General features: G+C 38.6%; 1 protein-coding gene across 3 annotated transcripts in view; it reads right to left on the reverse strand.

Moving 5' to 3' along the window:
* HMCN1 (hemicentin 1) overlaps positions 1–21,483 on the reverse strand; it is a 541,857-nt gene that overhangs the window by 237,171 nt on the left and 283,203 nt on the right. For all 3 annotated transcript variants that reach the window (XM_010853073.1, XM_010853072.1, XM_010853074.1), the window contains exons 20-28: positions 17,788–17,900; positions 14,855–15,014; positions 14,067–14,235; positions 9,486–9,613; positions 6,966–7,238; positions 5,868–5,963; positions 2,570–2,764; positions 1,379–1,509; positions 1,066–1,213 (exon numbers count right to left, since the gene is read on the reverse strand). In XM_010853073.1, the coding sequence (XP_010851375.1) occupies positions 1,066–1,213; positions 1,379–1,509; positions 2,570–2,764; positions 5,868–5,963; positions 6,966–7,238; positions 9,486–9,613; positions 14,067–14,235; positions 14,855–15,014; positions 17,788–17,900 (1,413 nt within the window). The remainder of the gene's footprint in view (positions 1–1,065; positions 1,214–1,378; positions 1,510–2,569; positions 2,765–5,867; positions 5,964–6,965; positions 7,239–9,485; positions 9,614–14,066; positions 14,236–14,854; positions 15,015–17,787; positions 17,901–21,483) is intronic.

Genomic DNA, 21,483 nt, shown 5'->3' on the forward strand with positions numbered 1-21,483 from the left:
AGACTGATAATAGAAAGATTACTTTGTTTTTATAGCTGATACTTATAGACAATAATGGTAATTTTGGTATGAGACTGATAATAGAAAGATTACTTTGTTTTTATAGCTGATACTTATAGACAATAATGGTAATTTTGGTATGAGACTGATAATAGAAAGATTACTTTGTTTTTATAGCTGATACTTATAGACAATAATGGTAATTTTGGTATGAGACTGATAATAGAAAGATTACTTTGTTTTTATAGCTGATACTTATAGACAATAATGGTAATTTTGGTATGAGACTGATAATAGAAAGATTACTTTGTTTTTATAGCTGATACTTATAGACAATAATGGTAATTTTGGTAGAGGAATGCAAAGTACTTCAGGCTTTGACAACACTTATGAGACAGAATTTTTATGTTATAACAGTTTTATGAATGATCATAAACTGCATTAGAGTTAACGCAGGATCATCCCCAGACCTCGTTTCTACTCCAGACTTACAAATCATATGTCCTTTGATGAGCAAAATATTGAACATGAAGGGAGTCATTTTATCACAAAGTGAACTTTAATCAGCAAAAATAATTTCACAAGCTAAACTTATGAAAATTTTAATTTATGATTAGGATTCAAACATTTTAAATATTTTAAACACCAATTTATTACAGTTTCAGCCTGTTCTCAGAATTCTCCCCACTTAATTAGAATTAGGGCTGAGGTAATTTAGTTACAGAAATTATTCAGAATGCAATGGAGGGTGAATTTGTTACATTTATCAGTTCAAGTACAACCCAGGAGTTTCAGGAGAGGTCAGCAAATGAATGAATTTTACCTGCATTATCCTCTATAGTTACCTCCCAAAGAATTTCCTGACCGCCTCAATAGAGAAACTGACAAGAACAGTAATTTATTATTTTATGTATAAGACAGTACCATGTACCCAAAGACAAAAATAATAAGAGTAAAATGAATATTTCTATCAAATTTTCATCTCTTTAACTCTTTAATACAGTCAGTGCTATGCTATATAAAACACATCCGAATCATAGTTTTTTTAAAGAATATTTTCCTTACCTAGCACATCAATGTTAAAATGCTTTTGAGAAGTGCCTGCAACATTAATTGCTTTACAGGAATATCTTCCTGCATCCTCTGGAGAGGTTCTGAAGAGCTTTAATATCTTCCCATTGTTTACAATCTGAATACTGCTGCTCTCAGTCACCTTTTAAGACCAAAAGGGTCAATGTTATTTCCAATCCCAATAAAAATGCCTAATTAAAATTTGAAGCAAAAATTTTATATTGCTATTAATAAGACAGTCACATCTGAATGATTAATTTCAGAGGCACAGGCAAAGATGTACGCATATTTGGACATCTCCATTTACCTGAACATCATCTTTATACCACATAATGATGGGAGATGGAGTACCTTCAACTTCACAAAAGAGACTGGTTGGCTGGTTGACCAACACGGACACATTTGTTACTTGTTCTTTATCTTTAATTACTGGAGGAACTGCAAAAAGTGAGGGACTGTAGTTAGTTTAAAATAAATATTATATATAGTTCCTTTACAAAGGACTTTGGAAAGCAAATCTGAGATATTTGATAGCTAGAAAAGGTTGGTCATACTTAAGCAAAGCTTTTATTATGAAATGAAGAGTCTTGACAATATATTTATAAGTAACTCACTAAATTTTTACTTTAACTATTCAGGTATGAATTAAAACTGAAAATTAAAAATTTAAAAAAAATTCAGTTATGTATTAAGGATAAATTTAAGGGAGAAACTATTTATTTCACATACCACTCAAAATGCAAACTGCTCGTCTCAAGTTAAGTGGGACTACTTTGCTGATAAGAATGAATATTGCCCAGTATTTATGGAAGACAATATCCATTAAATTTTTAAGTGTATGTATTCTTTGACTCATGCATACGTCATGAGCCATACGTACACAATTTTCACTGAAGCATCGATTTTCACTGAAGCATTACTTAAAACAGTATACAAGTGGTACCTAACTAAATGTTCATCATCAATATCATAGAAAGCTAAGTCATGGTATAGTGGGATCCTAGTCAGGCATAGATAACAGTTAGGAATATTGAATAATTTCTAAGGTAGAGTATTTAATGATACAGGCAAGGTATGCAGTAATGGATAAAATGGTCTACTATAAATTCTTTTTATATGTAAAAAAAAAGAGGATGAAATATATATTCGTATTTCTTCATTTTTGCAGAAAATATCTCTGGGAAGATACACACAAACACACACACACCTCTAACAACTTTCCTTGCCCATAGGGAGGATAAAGTAGATTGCTTAGCTCAGGGCCAGGAGACTTTTGACTTTGTATCTTTTTCTACCGTTTGAATTTTCAGTGATGTAAAATCACAATAAAAAATTATATGAAATTTTAAGTCAAATGAATACATGAAGTTAGACTACTAGTTTTTAAATTGATAACATGTCTTTTTATGTAAATATTAAATGATACTACACTGAAAGAAAAACATATAAAGGAATTTGAACATGTCACATATTCAGTTATATGACTATTTGTATTTACCATGGACTTTGAGATTATATCTTCTTTCTGTGGTTCCAGCTTCATTGACTGCCACACAAATATACTCCCCGTTGTCATATGGTGTAACAGAAGCAATAACCAACAATGTGCCGTCTTCTAATATAGAAATACCAGGCTCTTGGCCTGTCAGCTCTCTACCATTCCGCAACCATTTGATGGTTGGTTTGGGGGTACCTAAGAAAGAAATTAAAGCTTTGTGATATTTTACAACAAACTTAGAAATCACTATTAAATATCAACTATCTTGAGGAAAAATAAAATTTCTCATCATTATACTATGTATCCTTAGGTACTTTCAAGATATGGAATTTTGCAGAGATTATGGTATGTCATCTCTCTATTTCCTGACTGGTTTTAAAAGATCTAAGGATTCCAGTGTAGAATTTGATCAAAGTTGTTTTTATCAAGACAGTCAGATGATAATAAGAAAAACATTTTCTTGAGTGAGTTCACGGTATTAATGAGGGAAAAAGCTATTTTAGTTAACTAGACTAGAAATAGGCAGAGATTTGGGGTGATAATAAAGGAAGAGTAAGGAACAGAAAGTGAAGATTATGCAAACACAAATGACATTTCATCATTCACATTTTAAACAGTCCTGATAGAGCAGAGATGAGGAACATCTACTATTCACACATCTTGTGGGGATCCCATTCTGTTAAAGAGAGGGCATAGTTTGATTCTTGAGCTTTTATACTGAAAATAAAGTTGAGAAAGCAGTGAGCAGAACTGCTTTCCTGGATTTATGTATGACCAACAGAGTGAATGGAAGTTATATGAATAAAAGTGATTAAAAAAAATCCTAAAAAGCACAATGGAGCCACAAGGACATACTGGAAATAGACAAAGATTAACTCTATAATCAGAGAAGGCGATGGCAGCCACTCCAGGACTCTTGCTTGGAAAATCCCACGGACAGAGGAGCCTGGTAGGCTGCAGTCCATGGGGTTGCGAAGAGTCGGACCCAAATGAGCGACCTGCCTTTCACTTTTCACTTTCATGCACTGGAGAAGGAAATGGCAACCCACTCCAGTGTTCTTGCCTGGAGAAGCCCAGGGACGGGGGAGCCTGGTGGGCTGCCGTCTGTGGGGTCGCACAGAGTCGGACACGACTGAAGTGACTTAGCAGCAGCAGCAGCAGCAAGAACAACTCTATAATATGAATCTATTTATACAGCAAAGAATGTGCCAGGCAGTATTCTAAGTACTTTCACATTTTACTTAATTTATATAAAAAATAAAAGCACATTAAATAAAATCAATATATTGTATGAGACATGGCTAATAATCTTAAAGCATAATAAAAATATCAAAGAATGGAGAATGGTCATATATCAAAGACAAGTACGCAAATGGCACGAATACACAGAATGTATCATTAAGATTAAACTCAAACTGAGTCAAAGTGTTACAAAAATGACCTTGACTATTAATGACTCAATTATAAAAATGACTACATTTATGGGGAAAAATGAAACAAAAGTAGTGGCATATTCCACTGGAAGATGCTGACTGATGAAAAAGAGAATATAAAACTCATGGACTACAGTTGCACATGTTGCCAAGGATAAAAGTGGGTTATAACCATTTCCTTACATCCTACTTATTCCTTTATGGACTCCTCAAACTTCTCAACTAATGTTTGTTAAGCTAATAAATGAAAAAGCAAACTACACAAGCATAAGAAATAAATTGTATTACCTTTACTTTCTCAATGGTAGAACAACCAGGTCAAGATGAAATTCACGGCAAAGATAACGAAAAGGCACTAAGCTAGAAGGGGACGACAGAGGATGAGATGGCTGGATGGCATCATTGACTCAACGGACAAGAGTCTGAGCGAGCTCTGGGAAGTGGCGAAGGACAGGGAGGCCTGGGCATGCTGCACTCCGTGGGGTCACAGAGAGTCAGACAGGACTGAGCGACTGAACACGGCAATTTTAAATTAACACAAGAATTCTATCCCAGGTGAACTAGGAAACTAGGAAGAGGTTGTATATCAAACTGGAAAAGGGACATTCAAGTCAGCTTCTAAGTCAGGGATTCAGCGGCCCTTGAGGGTGAGCACGCACAGAACTTACTTGAACCTACCTTTCTCAAGGATTCTTCTCCAGGCCTTGCCTGCCACCACCACCCACTGATCCTAGGAATGGTGGTGCTGGTGTAGTTGCTAAGTTGTGTCCAACTCTTGAGACCCCATGGACTATAGTCTGGCAGGCTCTCAGGCCGTGGGGATTCTCCAGGCATACTGGAGAGGTTTGTCATTTCCTTCTCCAGGGGATCTTCTCAACCCAGTGATTGAATCCATGTCTCCTGCATTGCAGGCATATTCTTTACCACTGAGCCACCAGGGAAGCCATCATTGACCCTAGGAATAGTTACTGACAACTCTTTACATATCTGAAGAGCTTATTAGAGTTGCCTTTTTTTCAATGCTGGTAGAAAATAATCATTGATGAGAGAGATATTGTAAAGAGATGCAAAATCTTGCTGCAGAAACAGAGAGAGCTGTAAGGTCCTTCAACTTCCACTGTCTCCAGGAACGACGACTAAGAGGCTCGTGTAGGAGCATGGATTCCTCCAGCAGATGATGGAAAGGATACTGCTTGGTTTTTGCCAGAATTAGTACAGACTCATTTGAGTCACTGCAGATGACCATTATGTGAAAGAGAATATTTTGGGCCACCTATTGGGCATCCAGGGTAAGGTGATAATAACCTTTTTTATAGGCTTTGGAGGAGAAAGAATAACCATCTCCTGCCAGGAAATATGATGGGATAGAAAGCCCAGAAATTCAGGGAAAGGAGGAGTTTGGACAAGCATCAGGAAGCCAAGTTACTACCTGGCTCCAGAATTATCAGTAGAGGATAAATCTAGAAAGGAGTTTTTAGAAAAGATGAGTAACAAGGGTATGGTCCTAATTTATACCCCTGACTGAGATAAATATGCAATATTTTGAATAGCTCTGTCACATTATAAAGAGAAATCTTGTCAGAAATAAAATGAACTAAGTAACAGGAAGGAGCATGAACTGGAAAACATACCGGATTAGGCAAGTCTGAAAGAACAGAAGGTATTTCCAGCAAAGGAAATAAAACATCTGGAGGGAAGAATACCTAATTTAAAGAGTTCTTATTTGAAAGAAGTGTTAGTTTCCATTTTGCACAAATGTTATAACAAGGACTGGCGAGTAGAATTTAATGATGCCTGGGGTTCAATACAGAATTCTAGAACAATACAACATTATGCCAATGCCCACATGACCGAGTCATACACACCTTTTGCAGGACATGGAAATGCAATGCGTTGGTTGGCCACTCTCTCTTGGAATGGAGTGTTATATGGAGGCTCTAGGTCTTCCAGAATAGGTGGTTCTATTAGAAAAATAAATGCATTATCACAGGCTTTCCTTAGGCAATACTGAATTCTTCTGAGGCTACATATAACACCTGATTCTCTCTTCCTGCCTTTGCGCTGGTAGTCTCCCTACTGGAATGCTTTTCCTCCTGATTGGACATGTCTGACTCCTTCTAGCCAACAAGATTTCACTATACATATCATCACCTCAGAGAAGTCCTCATGACAATTCAGTCTACAGTAGCCAACTGCTGGGGGTTGTCTAATAAAAACTATTTTAAATTTCTACAAAGCGCATCTCACAATCTGTTATTTCTTATTCACTTGCCTGCTTGCTTTCTGCCTACTTACAGAACTGGTCATGAGACCAGGGCTTTTACCCCTGTCACTGTCTTCTCCTCACCGCCTAGATCACGACAGACCCCTGGCAGGAACTTGATAAACACTTGTTGCTTAAAGGAATAAAGATTAACCAATTCGGGGCAGGGGGGCGGTGCACCCTGTGGCATGTGGGATCTTAAGTTTCCCAACTAGGGATCGAACTCGTGCCCCCTACAGTGGAAACGTGGAGCCTAACTACTGGATCACCAGGGAATTCCCCAAAGATTAATCTTTAAACCTTCAATATAGGCCATCATTAGAGGGAACAGTGGACCTCGACTTTCTAGGGATTAAAGTTGAATCCCTTACTACTCTAAGGTAAATCCTACTCCAATCAACTGTGCCCACAATTTCTTCCAAACCAAAAGTAGTGGGTGGGGTACTTCCCTAGGATTGTTTGCACTACCTACACCATCCTCGGCAACTCCATTTTCAAAGGTAAACAGTTTACTAACATACAGTTTCATTTCATTTCTGGAATCATTTTCCCTTCAAAGATAACTAGAGTCATAAAGCTATACAGAAGTCTTCTGAAAGTGATCCAAGACTAAGCAAGACTGTATCTTCTGCAGAGACTCCAGGGTTTTTCCCCCACTCCCCACCCCGCCATCCATATGTTTTCCTAGGGCCCAAATCACCTTGAACATGTAGTGTTATCTCCGTCTCATCACTGCCTGCTATGTTAGTAGCGACACATGTATATATGCCAGCATCTGAGAGCACCGCTTGTTTGATGCTTAATGTCCCATCTGGATGCCTAATGTGCTGCAGTCCATCAACCAGCACGGCGCCTCCACCTTTGAACCAGGTGATAACAGGAAGAGGTGTCCCTTGAGCACTGCACGGAATGTCCACTCTTTGACCAACTTGGACTTTCATAACTTTAGGGCCACGCTGTATCTTTGGAGGCACTGGAAACAATGACTGAGTATTAATAATCCAGGTTTTAAAAACTTCCTTCCTTTTTTCACTTTAAATGAGACCTCCTCACCAAGACGCAGCATGGGAAAGTAGAATCATCTCAGGATGGGGACCCAGGCTCAGGCCACTTACTAGCTGTGTGATCGAGGGCAATTCAGTATAGTGTATGAGGCCTGTTTCCTTGCTAACCCAGGCAAAATAACCTCTTCAGTACCAATGCACTGCAAGGATTATGGGAAAGAATGAATTTAAACTTCTCATTCCAAACTCGAGGAATATTAAGCATTTAAGGATGTCAGATTTCTTACATAAATAATGTAAGGTTTAAAAGCCTCTAAAATGCCAATCCAGTTGATTTCTGTAATAGAGTAAAAAAGTGTTTCTCTCCATGGATTCTTAGCTTCTGTTCTCTTCGTGGAAGGTTTAACCAGACAGTAAGAACTATTTCTCATAATAGCGTTCACTTATTTCAGAGAAGAAAATCAAGATAGAACTTCTATTATTTCCCTTTATCTACCTTCCTTCACAAATGTAAATGAGACAGTTTATCAAAAGTAGTGTTAGGTTCCACATACACGCATTGTGAACTATAGAATCAAATTGGTTCCTAAAGATATGATTAGAATTTATGTACTTTACATCCCTGAAAAACCCGATTTCTCTGTCCTTTTGTTAAAACTTAATATTTAACCAAGATATTCTAAAGGTTTCATTGGCAACAATCTTTTAAGCTGATAGTACAGGCAAACTTCACTTTACTTTTACTGTGCTTTGCTTTATTGCACTTTACAGATAATGCAATTTTTTACAAATGGAAGTTTTACAGCAACCCTACATTGTCAAATGATGTTTAGCATTTTTAGCAATAAAATGGAGAAGGAAATGGCAACCCACTCCAGTGTTCTTGCCTGGAGAATCCCATGGACAGAGAAGCCTGGTAGTCTGCAGTCCATGGGGTCGCACAGAGTCGGACACGACTGAAGCGACTTGGCAGCAGCAATTAGATATTTTTAAAATTAATACTGTATGTATTATGCTCAATGCATGTATATTGTTTTTAAAGCCATAATGTTCTTGCACACTTAGTGGACTATAGTATAGTGTAAACATAATTTTTATAGGCACTGGGAAACCAAAAACATCCGTGTGACTCACCTGATTGCTGTATTCATTTTACTGAGATTCTCTGGAACCAAACGCATAATATCTCCAAGATATGTCTGTATTATTATCATATTTTATAAAAAAAACATTAAAGATAAAAGAGGGTAGGTTTTACATAATACCCTAGAACTAGTGACTAACAGAACTCTCAGTGGATTTTATATCCCACAGTCAAGAGGATACTAGAGTAGTGACTGATCTGAGAGTGAAATCAGGTCAAGACCATGGGAGAAAATTTCTTGTCTTATTTGAATGCAGGGCTTAGAATATGTGCTCACTAAGCATATGTTGAATGAATGAGTAATTAGACTATGGCAAATTGGGGGAAGAAAGCAGACTACTAAGAAAATTTTGTAAAATAGTTAAAGAACTCCAGGAGCAGAATGTTTTCAGTGACTGAGCTCCATAAACATTGAAAATGACCGTTTAAATGCTATTAAATCCTTCCTTGAGCATTTGCTTCCACAAAAGGCTACCAGTCTAAATGCATTTCTTTCTTTTTTTTTTAAAGAATGAATATACTGATTTTTTTTTAGAATGAATATACTTATTTTCACTTATATATTTTTTATTTTGGCTGTGCTGGGTCTTCATTGCATCATGTGGGCTTTCTCTAGTTGCAGAGCATGGGCTCTAAAGTGGGGGGGTCTCAATTGCCCTGCAGCAGGTGGAATCTTAGTCCCCCAAAAAGGGACTGAACCCATGTCCTGTGCATTAGGAGGTGGTTTCTTAACCAGTGGACCACAAGGGAAGTTCCTAAACATATTTCTTTTTTTACGGTGTATCAACAATACTTATACATGATCTGTGGATGGACATCTAGTAAAACTTAGATCCAAAATTTAAATACTGTTCACCTGAGGAAAAAGGGGAAAGTTGTTTATGGATAGGAGATAACATTTTCAAAGTAAATGAAAGAAAGTTGTGAGTCTCAGATTTTAGAAAATTTTTGTATAATTACTCCATATACAATTTGAGGATAACTATCAGAGAAACTGATAATAGGTTTCCTGGACAACAGGTTTCCTGGTGGCTAGTCCACAGATAGCATATACTTTCATTTCGAAACTCACCATGGACGTTTAATTTAACAGACTGGGTCACATTCCCTGCAATATTTGTGGCGACGCAAAGATACATCCCACTATCTGAAACACGGGTCTCAGTGATCTTCATTGAACCAGAAGGGAGGAACGTGTGTCTAAGAGAAGGAAACCACAGGGCAGACCATAAAATAGGAGAATTTAAATTTCCCCTAAGCAACTGCAATTCACTGTGAAATTATTACTCTGCAAACAGTTTTTGAAACCATTCTCCAATCTATAATGTCATTTCTATGCACCTTAAAAGTCAGAAATTTTCATAATTATCCTATGTATTCTGTATGATATTCTCACCAATACCAATTTGCTTCCACATTTAAATTTAATCTAAGGGTGTGACATTGTCAAATAATTGTACATCTCTTTGCTTTACTAAGTTATAGTTTTACAAAGCAAATGTTGTAACAAACTTTGAAGATACTTTGAACACATTATAGTTTTTCTCCAGTGCTTCATTAAAAATTTTATGTGCTAAAATAAAAACAAAAGAAGGTACATATGCAGTTCTCAAATATATATTGAGAATACACACACACACACACACACACACACACACCTCTTATGTAGTTAGGTAGACCAGATCTACACATAAAATGTTATTATGTTCACTTTACTAAAATAGCTTTAAGAGGGAGGGGCCAAATAGACCTACCTACTATCAGGATTTCTATAAGTTAAGACAGATAAAGTGTGCTATTGGCCCAGAGACTGACAAATGGATAAACAGTTAAAGATGGAGATCCTCTCATCCCCACCATAAGACTTGAGCATATATGAGAACTCAACATGTAATACATAATATCAGAGGTGATGTTACAGAAAGTTAGGAAAGGACTGACTATTCAAAACTAGTGTTGGGCAAGTGGCTCTCCACATGGGAAAATAAATAAAATTAGAGCACAAACTAGTACTATACACAAAATAAAAATTCAGAAGTATTAAAATCCAAAATGTGAAAACAAACTTAAAATATTACAATAAGACATTGCAATTTTATTTATGATCTACTAAACTAACACCTTTGCCAACAAAGGTCCGTCTAGTCAAGGCTATGGTTTTTCCTGTGGTCATGTATGGATGTGAGAGTTGGACTGTGAAGAAGGCTGAGTGCCGAAGAATTGATGCTTTTGAACTGTGGTGTTGGAGAAGACTCTTGAGAGTCCCTTGGACTGCAAGGAGATCCAACCAGTCCATTCTGAAGGAGATCAGCTCTGGGATTTCTTTGGAGGGAATGATGCTAAAGCTGAAACTCCAGTACTTTGGGCACCTCATGCGAAGAGTTGACTCATTGGAAAAGACTCTGATGCTGGGAGGGATTGGAGGCAGGAGGAGAAGGGGAGGACAGAGGATGAGATGGCTGGATGGTATCATTGACTCGATGGATGTGAGTCTTAGTGAACTCCCGGAGTTGGTGATGGACAGGAAGGCCTGGCGTGCTGCAATTCATGGGGTCGCAAAGAGTCGGACACGACTGAGTGACTGAACTGAACTGAAACAAACACCTTGAGCTACAGGCAAATTGTAAAATTCTGTACAACCAATATGTGAGTCCTAGCATGCTCAGTCATGCTCAGTCCAACTCTTAGCAACCCCATTGCCTGTAGCCCACCAGGCTCCTGAGTCCATGGGATTCTCCAGGCAAGAATACTGGAGTGAGTTGCCATTTCCTCCTCCAAGGGGTCTTCCTGACCCAGGGATGGAACTAGACACCATATATAAATTAATTTGAAAGTCTAGGAGTATTGTGAGATATTTTCAACACATACAGGAGACAAAGGATTGCTATTAAGAACAAAACCCAAATTTCTACATTCAATAATAAAAGAAAAACAAGTCACCAGAACACTGGAGCAGGTTTAAAGATGCAATTCACAAACAACAAAATGGCCAACAAACAAGAGAAAGCATTCTAGGCCCACTGGAATTCAGTCAGGTGAAAAGTAAGATAGTTGCAAGATACCATTTCACACCTATATGAATGGCAAAAACTTTTGAGTCAGTCACCACCACGCACTGTTGCACCAGGTACATCTATTTCCTGCAGGTGGGAGATAAATCAGGATTGCCCCTTCAGAAGGCAGTTAGGCAATGGCTACAAAACTCAAAATAGGGATTCATTCTAACTAGAAACTGCAGTTCTAGGTACAAGTCTCAAAGAAACTCGTGTATCTGCATACAAGGAGAGACATGAAAAGATATTCCCTGAAAAGTTTTGTTTCTAAAGCCAAGGGGGAAAAAAGAATAAAATGTAGAAACACAAACCAGAGCATAAAGAGAGAAATCTGTCTAAATAAAACGTAGAATATGTGTATGGTAATGAAAATGAATAAACTGAATCTACATGCATAAAAATGGATAAAAGTTGACTCAATAAAGCAAGCAGTAGAATAATAGATAACATGCTACAATGGTAAACTGAAAACAAGTACATGAAAACAAAATTAAAGGCAGAGAAAATATTCTGTACTCTCTAAGGATGTATGTCTGGATACACATCAAGTCTGTGGCCATGCTTGCTCCTAGGAAGGGGGAGGGAGACTGACTGAGAAGGGGAACAATGAAACTTCAGCCTCATCTGAAATAAGGTACGTCTGCTATTCAGAAACGTCAAGGCACTTACTTTTTTCAAAGACATAATAAAGTAGTTCTTCATTGTTTATTTTTTCCCCTCAAGAGTGGTAGGGAAACTAGAGTGTCATGAATTTATAGCTTCAAAACTATACACATCAACAAGTCCAAGAGAAGATAGCTAGAGATTATAGCTCTTATTCTGCCGGTAACTTCTGGCATGATATTCAGTTAAAATAGTAAGTGATACCGTTCTTTGAGAACAAGAGGAGAAGTATGGAATGTATATTATATCATCCTTTCAGGAATTATCCTCATTCTATAAACAAAAAGTCGAGGTTCAAAGAGACCCACTGAAAAAACTGCCAAAGTTTCAGAGAAGCTTTATGTAGTGGAGGTAAATTTAAACTCACACCTGCATGGCAACAAAAGTTGTGCTCTGAAAGTCTCTGGCATTCTGCTTTCCATGACTCTTAGACTATCAAATGTTTTTTCAGTGGACCTTTGTTTGTTTAAGGGCTTTAATCAAGAAGATTTGTACAAAACTACCTAATGAAAGTCAAAACCTTGATATTAGAGAACCTATTGTGTTTTATTGCTTCTCTGGGTATAATGCAATTTTATAAATAATACGCAGTTTGTGCCAACAAGAATCTACATACAAATCTACATCCAAACCATTTCCATAACTACCTTGTAGAATGTACCAGTGGGAAGTTATGTCAAAGCTCAGTTTTAGCATTTTTGCTCTTAAAGAATGATTTAGATGGTTTACATGTTTCCTGTAGGCTCAGTGTAATATCAATTATCTCAAATTTAAAAACTGGGCTTCTTGATTTGGTTGTTTTTTTGATACTGAGCTACATGAGCTGTTTGTATATTTTGGAGATTAATCCTTGTCAGTTGTTTTGTTTGAAAATATTTTCTCCCATTCTGAGGGAACAATCTCATGGATATTTCTCCAAAGATGACACACAGATGGCCAACAAACTCATGAAAAGATGCCTAACATCACCAATTATTAGAGAAATGCAAATCAAAATTACAATGAGGTATCACGTCACTTTGGTCAGAATGGCCATCATGAAAAAAATCTAGAAACAATAAATGCTGGAGAAAGTCTGGAGAAAAGTGAACCCTCCTACACTGTTGCTGGGAATGTAAATTGGTACAGCCACTATGGAGAACAGTAGGGAAGTTCCTCAAAAAACTAAAAATGGAATTATCATATGACCCAGCAATCCCACTCCTGGGCAGATACTCAGAGAAAACCAGAGTTCAAAAAGATACATGCACCCCATTGTTCACTGTAGCACAATTTACAATAGTCAGGACATGGAACCAACCTAAATATCCACCGACAGAGAAATGGATAAAGATGTGGTACGTACATACAATGAAATGTTATTCGGCAATAAAAAGGAACAAAATAGTGCCATCTGCACAGATGCGGATAGACCCAGAGATTATCATATGGAGTGAAGTAAGAAAGAAAAACAAGTAGCATCAAATATCATAGCATACTGCTTATATGTGGAATCTGGAAGAAAGGTACAGATGAACATATCTGCAAAGCAGAAATAGGGACACAGATGTAGAGAACTTACGGACACCAATGGGAAAAGTGGGGATGGGATGAACTGGGAGATGAATATCGACACACGTACACTACTCATACTGTGCATAAAATAGATAACTAAAGAGAACCTGCTGCATAGCACAGAGAATCCTACTCAGTGTTCTCTGGTGATCTAAATGGGAAGGAAATCTAAAAAAGAGGGGATATGTATACTTAAAATCAATTCACTTTGCTGTACAGTAGAAACTAACACAATATTGTTAAGTAACTATACTCCAATAAAAATTAATAAAAAATAAAAATAAAAGTTTGGTGTTTTTCTCTTTTGAGACATTTGAAAACCTGAACAGCCGTCTGTCCCAAGAGATTGTTTCACGTGTCACAATTCATCCCAGGTCTCCTACCTTGGAGAGAATGGAGAAATGAGCTGGGTTTCTTTGGCCCAAGTAATGATGGGTGGGGGTAAACCCTTCACTTCACACGGAAGGGTCACCTCTTCTCCCGCAAAGACTGAGATCTCAACAGGCTTATCCTGGGATGGTCCCCTTTGGTCTCCGAACACCCTGGGCCTTACTAAAACAAACACAGGTTTGGGAAGGGAAAGAGTACATTGAAACAAAGCACACTTTAAGTTAAAAACAGGACCACTAACATTCTTAAATAATTTTCAAAATGATTCTGTTGATTTCAAAGTTTGGGGACATATCTAAAGCTTTCCATAAACATTTACTGTGAGACCTTAATGGAAAATGACTAGAACATTTTCCTTTTCAGCTCTTCCTTTCACAACACAATGAAAAGGTCCGCCAAAATGCCCTTTCAGAATGTGTCATATGTAAAGCAACCCCTCAAGGCAGAGCGCTGACCAAGACATAGCTGAGGTTCGGCTTTGCTAGGAGCCTTAACTACGTGGTGTTTCTAAAGAGGGTTGGGTGCCATAAGCATACTCCTTGGAAAAACACCATTAAATTTTTTCCAAAAGGCTATACCGTTTTTCTCCCTTTAAATCAGAATCTAAAGAGAGGAGATGTAGGTCAGCAGGAAAAGTACTTTTTTTTAAAAAAGAACTATAAACTTGGGGGAGTAGTTCACTTTAGGGGTTCAGGCCTCTGGTAACGTTATTTGGGAGAGAAATGTGAGTTTTGGCACAGACACACAGCATCAGAGAACAGTCGTCCACGGGGGCTCTCACCATAGACAGTCAGCTGCACTTTCCTTTTGGCGTAGCCAGCTGCATTGGTGGCGGTGCACACATACTCCCCGCTCTCCTCACCCCCAGGGGACACCACGTACAGACTCCCATCAGCCCCTGCGGAAAACTTAGCATTGCTGCTGGAAATCAGCTCGCCCTTCTGCAAAAGGACACAGTGGAGTGTTTTTTAAGATAATAAAGGAGTGACTTAATGTCTGGAAGAGGAAGAGAGGGAGAAAAAAGGATCTCTAAAGGAGAAAATACTAGGTTGAAAGGAGGCTAACTTAAAGAAAGTTCCTTGTAAGAAAAACAAATAATGCCAAGGTGATAGTTCTTCCTACTAAACCGGGTCACCTTCATTCTAGAACTACCAAAACTGGAGAGGATGAGGAAGTAGCAAATGGGATGGGTGTTTGTGCTAAGATAGGCACCGTTTTGAACACTTCACATGAATTAACTATGGCAATGCTTACAACAATCTTAAAAGTAGTAAATACGACAATCCCTATTTTACGGATGAAAGTATTAACTCTGGGAGCTTGGTGGGATAGCTTGCCCAAGGTGAAAGAGTCAGTCATTGGTAGAACTAGAAATTGAACCTGGGCAGGCAGGCTCAGGAGGCCAAACTCTTCACCTCCATTGTATTATCACAGAACAAAGGCCATTCGGGAAAGATTTTATTTTTTATTTCCCTAAAATGAATTAAACTTCTCAGTACCAGACACTGTGCAGTTTGTGGAGTCAGCTTCACCACCGTACTTTTGTGCAGGAATCTGAGCCTTTCAATTTAATTTACAGGTATCAAAACCAACTTCTCTATATTTCAGAGACTTTTAGAAGTATAAAATTAGATGTTATGGCTATCTGGAGAAAAACACGGTCCAAAAGGATACACGCACCCCAGCGTTCACTGCAGCACTGTTTACAATAGCCAAGACATGAAAGCAACCTAGATGTCCTGGATGGATAAAGATGATGTGATAAATACATACAATGGAATACTGCTGCTGCTAAGTCGCTTCAGTCGTGTCCGACTCTGTGCGACCTCATAGACGGCAGCCCACCAGGCTCCCGTCCCTGGGATTCTCCAGGCAAGAACACTGGAGTGGGTTGCCATTTCCTTCTCCAATGCGTGAAAGTGAAGTCGCTCAGTCGTGTCTGACTCTTCGCGACCCCATGGACTGCAGCCCACCAGGCTCCTCCGTCCGTGGGATTTTCCAGGCAAGAGTACTGGAGTGGGGTGCCGTCGCCTTCTCCCAGTGGAATATTACTCTGCCATTAAAAAGAATGAACTGATGCCATTTGCAACGACATGGGTCAACCTAGAAACTGTCACAGTGAGCGAAGTAAGTCAAAGAGAATTATTGTGTGCTATCCCTTATATGAAGAATATGAAAAAGAAACGATACAAAGGAACTTATTTACAAATCAGAAACAGACTCAGAGACTGAGAAAACGATCTTACGGTTATCAAGAGGGAAGTACCGGGGGAAGGGATAGTTATGAAATATGTGATGGACACATACACACTGCCATATTTAAAATGGATAACCACCAAGGACCTACTGTATAGGGAACTCTGCTCAATGTTATGTGGCAGCCTGGATGGGAGGGGCGTTTGGGGGAGAATGGACACATGCACAGGTATGGCTGAGTCCCTTTGCTGCTCACCTGAATCTATCGCAGCATTGTTAACTGGCTATACTTCAATATAAAATATAAAGTTTTTAAAAATTAGATGTTAAGGCAAAATACTCTGGTTGTGTACTAATTCTACAAACACCGTGTTTCATTATTATGCCGTCATTTTACATTATTTTCTCTCTACCAGATTTAATTACATATGCCGTCTTCGAAGCTGTTAAAATATGGAAAGGACTTTATCAGAAAATGCGTTTTTCCTTACTGCAAGGAAAAACCATAAAACTTCGTGACAGGGAATACAGAGTGGGGAGAAACGAGTTCACTCTTGTTGTGGTTGTTTAGTTGTTCAGTCATGTCTGACTCTGCAACCCCATGGATGGCATCCAGCCAAGCTCCTCTGTCCATGGGACTTCCCAGGCCATGGGTTGCCATTTCCTTTTCCAGGGTATCTTCCTGACCCAGGGATTGAACCTGTGTCTCCTACATTGGCAGGTGGATTCTTCACCACCGAGTCACTAGCAAAGTCCACACAAGTTCACATATCTGTCTTGTTTTGGCTTTGAGAAGAGTAGATTCCAAGACAAAGATTTGGACTCAGGGAACTTACTTGGAAAGTGACTCTCAGAGCCTTGAAGAGGAGGGTCGGAGAGTGATGCAAGGAGGAAGGAAGGCTAATAAAGGGTTTCACTGCCCTGGTTTCCTCTGGTTCTGGGTTTATAAGCTCAGTGTGTGCTGGTGACCCTCTGAGACACTATGCATATACACCTCAGAAGGGTTCTCCTGACAGATGAGAAGTGGGGCATGTATTTGGGACATCTCCCCCTCCCAGGAGTTAATGTTCCTGCACTTCCTGACCACTCGAGTAGCAGGCTGCATGACCCTGTGGGGCTTGAAGAAAATCCTGAGTCCCCAGACCAGACAGGTACATGCATGAGGGGTGACCCTGGCAGACAGCATGGAGCTGTCCACCACAGCTACACTGAAGTCAAAATCAAACACTGACAGAGAATAAAAAGAGGATCTGCTGAAACATGTGAAGTGCTGAGAAAAATGCCTAGCCCACAGCATGTGCTATATTAATGTTCTCTGTTGTGTGAACACTACTTAAGGGTTAAATAGGTGAATGCACTAAGGACATGTTAAGGTCCCTTCCAAGAGGAAGACGGCGTGGTTTTTCCTTTCCGTAAGGTCCTATAGGAGAGCGACAAGTTCCATGTATGACTAAAAATATTCAAATGCTCTTGTTACAGCACATGTCATTAACAAACACCACTAAATGCATCCTTTACCTTGGACCAGGCAATAGATGGTTTGGGAATTCCACTTGCTTTGCACGGTAAAGTTACTGGAATGCCTTCGATGGTACTGAGGATCTGCTGTCCATGCTGAATGGTTGGCAGAACTGGAAAAGGAAGCAATATGCAAAATCTGAGCACCTACCCTTCCATTTTGCCTTACAAGTTTAAAGCTGAACTTTTTCATGACAAACCGAATATTTAGACGAACTAGCAAAGAATCTTTTCTGTTAAAATGTAGGGTCATTTGGAAGGGAGTGTAATAAAGTAAATACAACAGTTACAATCTGAACGATTTAAATAAAATCTTAAAATGAAGTAGCAAATTATGTGTAATATGGTTGATTTTTCTAACAAAAATGTGAGAGGATTGAAGGAAATCTTTATTTTCCAGAAATTCAAGATAGAACTACACCCTAAGAGTTACACATTTAACGTGTATCTTTCACCATTGTGCATTACACATTAAGCTGCACTGAGCTGACTTAAACTCACCTCCAGAGGAATGGACTATTTAAGTACTACACATTAAATATCTATTTGTCTATACACAAGAATCACTTAGCAAGCTACTAAATTTAACCTTGAAAATAGAATCTGTTTTCTCAAAAGGAATTCAAAAGTTATACTTGAAAGGCCTTAGGAGCTTACATTTAAAAGTCTAAAATACAAGATTCTAAGTTGATATTTTTTGCTAGGAAAAATGGCATACCTTTTGATTTTAGAAAGCAACTGAAGAATTGACACTAATGAGTGAAGCAATAGGAAAGAGAAGGTTTTATCATTTCATTCTGTGTAAATCTGCTAATCATAACCAGTGTTAGTCTCTCAGTCATGTCTGACTCTTTGTGACCCTATGAACTGTAGCCCACCAGGCTTCTCTGTCCATGGGATTTTCCAGGCAAGAATACTGGAGTGAGCTCCCATTCCCTTCTCCAGGGGGCCTTCCTGACCCAGAGATTGAACCTGGGTCTCCTGCACCATCTGAGCCACCAGGGAAGCCCAGTTATAACCTCTCTGAATACAAAAAATTACCATTATTTGATGTTCTCAAAATAATGAATTTGATTACAGATGCTCTCATACGTGAAAGTTCCTAACACAGCACAGTGAACATCATAAAAGCGCATGTATATATATATACACCAGGCATTTCCTTTCCTTCCCCTGAAAGATGGAGCTGCTCTCTAGGGCTCAAGCACTCACTGTATCTCTTGTCTTTAAGTCAAATATCCTTAGAATGATCCCAGCTACCCTGGAGTTGAAGTTAACCAGACAAGAGATACCAGAGACCTCAGTGCAAAAGCTTCCTTTTGGAAAAGCTTAGATTAGCTTTATTCCATACTTGCATTTTCCTAAGACTAGTCTTATTCCTTAGAAAATATCTTCTTGAAGAAGTGGCAGCAAATTCCTAGCCCTAAACGAGAATGTCGGGCTACTCTTTAAAGCGAGAAATTTAATTCCCAGAATTATCACGGAATAGTCAACTTTCAACTTTGCTGTCATTTCGCGGCAATGTGGAATAAGCCATTTGCTTAAATGCATATTAAGTTTGACAGGTATAAAGGCAAATGTCAGCTATAAATGCAGGCACCAGTTTTCAAATCTGATGACACTTGAGTATGGAAGAGGTTTTCCTTTCCAGATTGTCAATCTATGTAAATGAACATAACAATGAAATGCTTTGTCATTTTAATTTGCATTTGTATGTGCATTCATTAATACAATTATTTTAAGAATTCATTGATGCCTTTACTATATTTTTTAATTGATTAAACCAAAGTATAGTTGATTTACAATGTTGTGTTACTCTCTCATAAAGAGCAAAGTGACTCATTTATACATATATATATCTTCCTTTATTCTTTTCCAGTATGGTTTATCTCAGGGTATAATAAATATTCTTAAAAGTGGAGAGGCAGAGTGATGAAATTCACATATATACAGAGGTATAGAAAAACTATAATACTGCATCACATCCAACTCAAAGACAAATCTTTCCTCTGGATAGCTGGTTGGTTTAGTCCATGTCAAATGGCTGGGTTAATTTTTTCTTAAACTTATGAACTAAATCAGTTATTCATTTTGGACTACGATGGATGAAACAATGTTCTCAAATGACCTCTTTAACTTTTCACTGTTAAATTTCCTTTATCTTGATAAACCATACCATTGGTTTGTCGGTCTTCTCCAACTCCTTGGGTCTGGCCAACTTTACAACTAATCATGTCACTCTCTGACCCACGTGAAAATTTACATCAGAATTCATCTCAAGACAAGATTCTAGGAATTGTTAGAAGTAAAAGGAAGATGACATGAGTACATTTCTATTGTCAATTGTCAAACCAGTCCATAAGCACCCTCTGGGAAATGTATGGGCTCTAGCCATACATGAAACCAGTCTGTTGTTCCATGTCCAGTTCTAACTGTTGCTTCCTGACCTGCATACAGGTTTCTCAAGAGGCAGGTCAGGTGGTCTGGTATTCCCATCTCTTTCAGAATTTTCCACAGTTTATTGTGATCCACACAGTCAAAGGCTTTGGCATAGTCAGTAAAGCAGAAATAGATGTTTTTCTGGAACTCTCTTCCTTTTTCCATGATCCAGCAGATGTTGGCAATTTGATCTCTGGTTCCTCTGCCTTTTCTAAAACCAGCTTGAACATCAAGAAGTTCACATTTCACATATTGCTGAAGCCTGGCTTGGAGAATTTTGAGCATTACTTTACTAGCATGTGAGATGAATGCAACTGTGCAGTTGTTTGAGCATTCTTTGGCACTGCCTTTCTTTGGGATTGGAATGAAAACTGAACTTTTCCAGTCCTGTGGCCACTGCTGAATTTTCCAAATTTGCTGGCACATTGAGTGCAGCACTGATATTCACAGCATCATCTTTCAGGATTTGAAATGGCTCAACTGGAATTCTATCACCTCTACTAGCTTTGTTTGTAGTGATGCTTTCTAAGGCCCACTTGACTTTCACATTCCAGGATGTCTGGCTCTAGGTGAGTGATCACACCATCCTGATTATCTGGGTCGTGAAGCTCTTTTTTGTACAGTTCTTCTGTGTATTCTTGCCACCTCTTCTTAATATCTTCTGCTTCTGTTAGGTCCATATCATTTCTGTCCTTTACGTCAAGGCTGTATATTGTCACCCTGCTTATTTAATTTATATGCAGAGTACATCATGAGAAACGCTGTGCTGGAAGAAGCACAAGCTGGAATCAAGATTGCCCGCAGAAATATCAATAACCTCAGATATGTAGATGACACCACCCTTATGGCAGGAAGTGAAGAGGAACTAAAGAGCCTCTTGATGAAAGTGAAAGAGGAGAGTGAAAAAGTTGGCTTAAAGCTCAACATTCAGAAAATGAAGATCATGGCATCTGGTCCCATCACTTCATGGCAAATAGATGGGGAAACAGTGGAAACAGTGTCAGACTTTATTTTTGGGGGCTCCAAAATCACTGCAGATGGCGACTGCAGCCATGAAATTAAAAGAAGCTTGCTCCTTGGAAGGAAAGTTATGACCAACCTAGATAGCATATCCAAAAGCAGAGACATTACTTTGTCAACAAAGGTCCGTCTAGTCAAGGCTATGGTTTTTCCTGTGGTCATGTATGGATGTGAGAGTTGGACTGTGAAGAAGGCTGAGCGCCGAAGAATTGATGCTTTTGAACTGTGGTGTTGGAG

The sequence above is a fragment of the Bison bison genome, unplaced genomic scaffold (genome assembly GCF_000754665.1).
Source record: "Bison bison bison isolate TAMUID 2011002044 unplaced genomic scaffold, Bison_UMD1.0 scf7180017864322, whole genome shotgun sequence".
In the NCBI taxonomy this organism is placed as follows: Eukaryota; Metazoa; Chordata; class Mammalia; order Artiodactyla; family Bovidae; genus Bison; species Bison bison.